Source organism: Cololabis saira, chromosome 22, assembly GCF_033807715.1.
Source record: "Cololabis saira isolate AMF1-May2022 chromosome 22, fColSai1.1, whole genome shotgun sequence".
NCBI lineage: Eukaryota > Metazoa > Chordata > Actinopteri > Beloniformes > Belonidae > Cololabis > Cololabis saira.
Window position 1 is genome coordinate 17,823,252 of NC_084608.1, and position 7,794 is coordinate 17,831,045.

General features: G+C 36.8%; 1 protein-coding gene across 1 annotated transcript; it reads right to left on the minus strand.

Annotated features, from left to right (window-relative positions):
* Window positions 1–648: 648 nt before the first annotated feature.
* Window positions 649–5,138, minus strand: si:ch211-140b10.6 (protein POLR1D-like). Its single transcript, XM_061713635.1, has 3 exons — window positions 5,030–5,138; window positions 4,467–4,541; window positions 649–1,602 (listed from the first exon to the last, which is right to left on the minus strand). Exons 1-3 carry the CDS (start codon window positions 5,053–5,055, stop codon window positions 1,260–1,262), a joined length of 444 nt encoding a protein of 147 aa, XP_061569619.1. The 5' UTR covers window positions 5,056–5,138; the 3' UTR covers window positions 649–1,259.
* Between the last annotated feature and the right edge of the window lie 2,656 nt (window positions 5,139–7,794).

A 7,794-nucleotide genomic window follows, 5' to 3' on the forward strand; every position in this document is an offset into this window, starting at 1 on the left:
CCGTAGACTCTGCGTTGGTGTAACGCAGAACCATAAATCTGCCTTTACGCACAGCTCGTGGGTTTACCGGAGGCGACGCACCACTTTAAGATTATTGATTTTTTGTTGATGTTGGGTTTTCTTTTTTTTGTTTTTTTTTTACTGTGATCATGTCCATAGAAAAAAGGGTTGTTTACACTGAGATCTTCAAAAGCAATTATACTTTTCAGGATATCTTAATGGGGCACTCAGCGACGCCATAAAGTTCAAGAAAACCAAGTCTATACAAAACGCCCCCCTGCTATATGGCTTAATGGTATTTGATCATTGTTCCAAACAGGAAGGAAACTGTTAACCCAGGCTTTTCTCTACTTCAGTGGGAGACAGGGTGATTTGTGAAGCGTGATGCATGTTAAAACGCATTTGAGACAACTTTTCAGACCTTTTTAAAGAGGTAAAAGGAGGAGAAGAGGTGCAACTCAAGGTCAGTGTAATAACTGTCATGTGTATAAGAACAATAAAACCTGTGAAGACAGGCCAAATGGATTTAAAGATATAAACAGCCTTACAACACTTCAGTGCAATCCTGAAATCCCCTACAATTCTACAAGAGTGTGTAAATACAGGCTGATCTTATTAAACATATCTTAGAGGACTCGGGCACAAGTGTATCAGGAAAGCAAGTTTTTTCTTTCTTTTGTAACATACAAAACAGTTTCTGATGGTGTACACGTGTCAAAAAAGTTGGCATGTGATAAAAGGAGCTTACCTTGTGGCAAACAACTGCGCTTATGTAAACACGAGTGAATAATGGTAAAAGAATGGTTGATATAGTGAATGAGATCTGACCTTCCTAAACAAAATTCCACCTATCTTGAATCAAGTTAGGGAAAAAAAATACAGAAAAAATTTGATTAAAAAAAAAGAGCCATCTTGTATTTTTTTTGGTCAAATTAAAGTTGAAAAAAAAAAACAACCACAACACCCAGAATGACATTAAATGTATATTATTTTGGGAGTCTCAAATTTTTAGTTAATTACTTAATAGGCAAGATAGTGAGGATATGTTCAGGTGGGGTTTTTTGTAGTTTCTTTTTTTTTTAAATCAGGTATAAGTTATTTGGCCCTGTCTACACCACAGAGTGATCAGCACTGGCTCTCTGAGCTCTGTAAGAGGTGCTAGCTGATCAGAGATCAGTTTCAAGTCCACCTCTCTTCTCCTGGGACAGGGGCCGGTCTCTGGGAGAAACAGTGCTCCTCCCCAAACAGACCTGGGTCATTCAAGAAGTCTGTGGTCTACAGTCTTTGTCTCGGTTCTGTCCATCGAGATGTCTCCTTTCTCTGTCGTCTCTGTGTCTGTAGCGTCCGTCTTTATCTTTGTCCACCCTCTTATCTTGGCTTATGCGGCTGTGATGTTTATGATCTGTTTGGCCTCCACTACTCCTGTGATCGGATGGAGGGGTTCTGCTGCGGTCGCAGCGTCTGTCCGGAGACTCGTCTCTCAGACGCCCTCTTGTACTGGAGCGTCCAGGTCTGGGTTCATCAGTGCGGCGCTCCAGGCCAGTGGAGCGAAGGGTGTTGAGGAGGAAGCGCTTGTTGGTGCTCCGTAAGGGACATTTCAACCTGAACAAAAGCAAGCACACACATTTGACACAGCTATCCAACAGTATGTCACAGAAACATGGACACGCTAAACCAACTTGTTAACAACCAAAGTTACAGACAAATGGTAATAACATCAGAGCTAAGTCACAGAGCATATTTACTTTAAAAGATCCTCAAATAGAGGATTGTGGAAATTTGAAAATACGGACCCCCTTAATATCCTTGTTAACCTGATTAGAATCTTTTAAAAAACACCTAAATAAATCGTGTAATTTTCTACAATTTTACTCAGTTAAAGGTCTGAACTTGAATTTGAACCTTTTCTGGCAAGATGAGATAAATTGAAGAATAATTTAATAATCAGGAAAGGAAAACCATATTTATTTTCAGAGGTACTGAAGAAGCCTCTGAGTTAATCAGGTTTAGCATCTCTTATCATATTCTTCTTTACCCCTTCAGCTCCAGGGGCTTTTGAGGAGCCTTTGTTGGTTTGCTCAGTCTCTTTGAGTCACTGATGTTGCTGTCCCACCAGAGCTTTGCACTCTTCGCCAAAGACTGATACAAAAATACAACATCTTGCTGCACACATTTTAACTTAAGTTGCTTACTAGTTTGTGATATACATTTATAGAAAAAGAATAAGCGATTATGTAATTATTCAATTTCAATATACTTACTATCTGTGAAAGGTAATATAACAGAAGTTCTTATATCTAAAATATTTGCCTCACAACCCCCTCCAAAAAATGTATCAAGCTCAGGATTGTGTTTCCATGCAGTAAACTGCTTTAATTCCTATTTCACTTATACAGCAAATAAGCACAGCAAGTACTTTGTTGGCTCTGGCATCGCATTCATTCTTACATATTCATGTTATGCATTTTTTCACAAGCTGAAACAATTTCTTGAGGTGTTAAAGAAATATGTGTTACAAGCTTTGATCAAAATACCACGAGGATAAAGCGGCACAGCTCTCTTCTCAGCTCCGTTTAAATCAGCCAGTTTTAGAAGATGGTGTTAGTAAGCGACTGAAGCCATTTCCAATAATCCAATACAAGGTGTCCTCTTTGGAGAAAATCCATACCACTATAAGCTACCATGTAAGGATTCATTTGGACAAAAAGTTACGCTCAACAACTCCTGAAGCACAAAATACCTATCCAGGGTACCATACAGTATCCAGCACGAGTACTCACCCTATAATATACTGTTCACTGTTCTTACCATATCTATCTTACTGTGTAGAGGTCTGGGGAAACACCTAGAGAAGCACTCTACAGCCGATATGCACATTTCAGAAAAGAGCCATAAGGACAATAAACAATACAGGATACAGAGAACACACAAACCCACTGTTTATAAAATCACACAGACTGAAATTTATGGATCTGGTTAAATACAAAACAGCGCAAATAATGTTCAAAGCAAGGAATAATCTACTACCAAAAAATATCAGAGGAATGTTCACAGAGAGAGAAAGGGGCTATAATCTATGGGGAATTTTAGAAAACATGAAGTACGAACAACAATGAAAAGCATGTGCATATCGAACTGTGGAGTGACTCTGTGGAACAGTTTGGAGCAGGAAATGAAACAAAGTACTAACATAAATCTGTTTAAAAAGAGATACAAACATTTTTTTTAAACAGGTATATGGAAGAGGAAATATTTGTATTTTCTATATACTGATATAATATTTATGTATTATTTATATTTTATATATACTTATATGGATAATTATGTATTAATAGGCATGTGTACATATTTATATAGACTATATTTATATGGATATTGTGTAGATATAATAATAACAATAATGTAAATTCATAGAGTTATAAAAGGGGTAGGAACTAGGAAAAAGTGTTTACTTCTTCCTACTCCTTTTTTTGAACATATGTGAATATGAAGATGTTACTGTTTACTTTTTTATTTTCATTTTTTATATCGAAATAAAAATTCATTCATTCATAATACATAGCAAATAAAGCTCCATACATCAAACTTAAAGAAACATATTTGATTGTGTAGGAAATCCAAAGCCTAAATTGACTGACATTTTTAGTCCTAGGTAACCCCACACAATATAAAGAGGTTGTGTATCTTCAGAGAATTTAGCATATTAAATACCTTAAGATCAAGGAAACAAACGCTCTTACACAAAACATATCTAAACTGAGATGCAACAGTGACACATCCTATGGGTGCAGATCCCGGGGGGACGGGGGGGACATGTCCCCCCCCAATTTCTGAAAAACATGAATTGTCCCCTCCAATAAAAATACCCTAAATTATTCAAAATTGAACAAATTTATTTTCAGACTTAAAAGGTTGAATATGTAGAATATTTATTAAAAATATATTTCTAAAAAAATAATACATCCACGGTGCGTTTTGAGGTGTACAGAATGAAAGCAATGGGTCCTGTTTACCACCATAACTGTGTTAAAACATGATCGGTTAGTTTAAACAACTTGTTTAGGGCTCCATATTTCATCCATATATCAATTGATCGTGCATAAAGTAGTCCCATAGGATAAAAAGAAGATGGTGAGAAGAATTTGAGATGAGTAGACACTACATGCCCCAAAACCCTTAAAATTATGATTTACGAATATAACAGTTAAGTAAGCAGTGACACACACTGTTGGCTGTTTAGGACAAATAAACAAGAAAGGTAAGCACAATAAATGATTCCCTGTGCAGTATTTTTTGGCGAGCCTTTACCAATTTATGGCATGGTATGAGTTGCATATTGGCAAAAAATGTAAAATTAAAATCACGTTGGTGTCCCCCCCCAATCCTGACATCGGATCTGCACCCCTGACACATCCACGACTCCAGACGCATGCAGGCTGACAGAGATGAGATTTCAAAGTGCTCACCATCCTGCAGGGCCCATGGTCTCTGCTCTCAGCCGAGCTCGGTCCGTCTCCCTCAGCAGCTCCTCTACAGCGCGCCTGCATGAGTGGATCATACAAAATAAAATAATAAATAAATAATTGAGTCATGAGAATAACAAGGGGACACGGGGATAAACGGAGGACAAATCATCCGCAAAAACCTCAAGGGGGGCCAAGGGGAGAATAATCTAATTAAGTGAGAGGAAACAGCGACGCAGAGAGCAGAAGTGAATCATGAGGAGTGAATGAATGAGTGAATGAATGAATGATGACAGCGTCTGAAAGCAGCTGCTGCGTCAGCAGAGCCTCACAAGAGGGGGCTCACTGATTCATCCGACCTTTAAAGTATCTCCGTTAACGAATCTCAGAGAGGAAGAGTCTTGTGTTACAACACAGTAAAAACGTCTGGAACTAAACGGGCTGGTGATGGAGTTGCGCTGCAGACTTGCAGCAGAGCTACAACTCTGTCTTAAACCGCATTAAATCTATATAAACGACCACTGAATATATTAACTGAGTCATGAATATCAAGTTGAGGCTCTTACTTTTCCAATTCATCATCTTCTGCCATCACGCCTTGACTTTATGAGCTGCAAATTAAAGTTTAAATCGATGTCTGTATTTTAATGAGCTGTTGTTTACCTCTGAGCGAGGTCCTTCTACCAGGACCCGACGCTTTTAGCTGTCCTGAATACTGCCTAGACAAAAGCCCAACTGTTTATTCATGTATGTATTCATGCATTCATTCCTTCATTTATTTGAACTTTTTAAATAATATTACTTTGTTAGAAAATATAAACAGAACAAAATATAAACAAAATATGAAAATATAAACTGTTTCAGTACGAATGAATACCATGACGAGTTTTTGTTTTTATCAGTTGCGCAATTGGGAAAATTTTGGGAAAATTTTGTGAAAATTCTGAACCGAAAGCAAATGTTATTTAAAATCCAGATCAAAAGTAAATATCCCGCATTAACTGGTAACCTGCGTGTGTTCAAGATACAATATTTTCCGATTCTAACCCAACGAAACAAAAACATCCGTTATACGTCTGCTGGTTTTTAATGCTGCATTTGGTAAGTTAATCTATATCAAATACATTTTTTGTTTTTACATTTTTTTAAATGTAATATGTAAACTAAACATTTCAGTAATGTGCTAATAATAGGATACATTCAACAGTAAATAAGTGAAATATTACAATTATATATTGTAATAGGCTGTTTATGCTTTTACTTTTTTTTTTACATAATGTTATTATCGAAGCACACTTACTGACTCCCCAGAAAGTATGACATTTCTTTAACGAACAACCCAGATCTAGTTTTGACGTATAATAATAAAAACTGTAGTTTGCTTAAACTTACGTCTGTATAAATCTGTGGATATACTATATCTTTCTCTATCTGCCTTAAATAGAGCAAATATGATGACTTATATAATATGGTTGCATATAATATTATGATACATATATGAAACAAGGTATTATAGTTGCCAATATATTTTACATAACTTTAGGAAAAGCTCCTGAGAAAATTCTCTAAATGAATTTTTATTATTTAAAAAAAGAAGCCTTTACACAATATTCATTAAAAAAATGTTCAATGTCCGTAAAAACTTAAGCCTTCAAGGTACTTTTTCACCCAGATAGTGAAGACTATTTGGGCCAAACTTGGCCTGTTTTCTTTGGTCCACATTTGACTTTGACTGACAATATTGCTCAAAATGGGAGTGGCCAAGGGGATCTAGCCACAGAGTGTGGAGAAAGCAGGATTCCACTGGAGTCCAGAAACATGATCTCCACTCCTCAGGGGTTAAAGTCAGGGTAACACATCAGGGCAAGGTGCCCCACCGAGTGGAAGTCACATGTTTCCGGTGTGGGGTGGAGCTCCACTTCCTCACAGTCTGCAGCCAGACCCTTCTTAGTGCAGCTGCCTAAATTTCGCCATATATTACCCAGTCATAGTCAATGTCTTCATTTTCTTTGGGCCTTTGGGCCACAACTGCCCCTCACAACATTTGCTCCATCCCATGTCAAAACTAACCTAGTAAATTAGGGCAACAGTTAGTTTATGACACATTAGATTAAGCCTAAATATCTGGAGACAGTACTCACAAAAGTTTCTCAAGGTTTCACTTAATAAGGGGACTTTATAAAACAACCCCTCTGTCATGTTCTTCAGCATAAAACAACCTATAGAGAATGTTGTTATTGCAGTCTTTCAATGATGCAAGACCTATACAGATTTGATGGATTTATATTTTCTCAGACTTTCAAAAATAACAGTCTGGAAACTTCCAAAGAATAATATTGTCAAAAGTTTATTTAAAAAACAAACAATAAAGTTACAGATAATACATTGAACTTATTTTTTTTAATGGTACAATTTAACCTTACTTCTAAAATTCAAGAAACAGGGTGGGAAAATTTTCCAAACCTGTTTAAAATACTTTTTTAAGGTTGCAAAAACAGTAACAATTAAGTTATTACAGTCTGTCCTTACAAACCTTACAAACACCAGGGAACTGGACCATATTACACCGGTCATGAAATCGCTACACTGGCTTCCAGTGAGTCAAAGGATAGGACTTCCTCAAAGGACTTCCTGCAGACCTGAGGTCTGCTCCAACTGTCAACTCCTTTAAATCAGGGTTAAAAACATTACTGTTTACTGAAGCGTACTCTTAAATTAAATACTTACCTGCTGTACTCTACTGCCCTTATTTTTTAACAACTTGTGCTTTTTATTATTTGACCTCTTTTCTTATCATTTTCTTTCATTTATTTGTTATTTAAGCGTACTCTTAAATCAGCAACTTGTGCTTTTTATTATTTTACCTTCTTTTCTCATAATTGTATTTAATTCTATTTGTTATTTACTGTCTAATTATGTCTGCCGCTTTTAATGTTGATGTAAGGCACTTTGAATTACCTTGTGTTGAATTGTGCTATATAAATAAACTTGCCTTATTATAGTAATATATAGTAAAATTCCCTGGAGATGACTTTTTGTCAGCTAAAACTTCAAAATTACATTTAGGCTAAGGATAACCTTATTTTGCAACATGAATCTAAATGAAACACATATGCTAACCTAAAAACTTGTAATTAGTTGGTTCAAACATAGACATATATACATGTATATATGTCTATGGGTTCAAAGCCCAATCAAGATGTATTTTTGAGCAGGCGCTTAGCAGCCACCTCTCCCTATGTTTCGCATGGCAGGACTCAGGCCCCGCCCACCGGCCTTGACGGACAGCAGTGGGCGGGGCTAGCGCCGCCAAAGGCACGGGGGCGTTTTC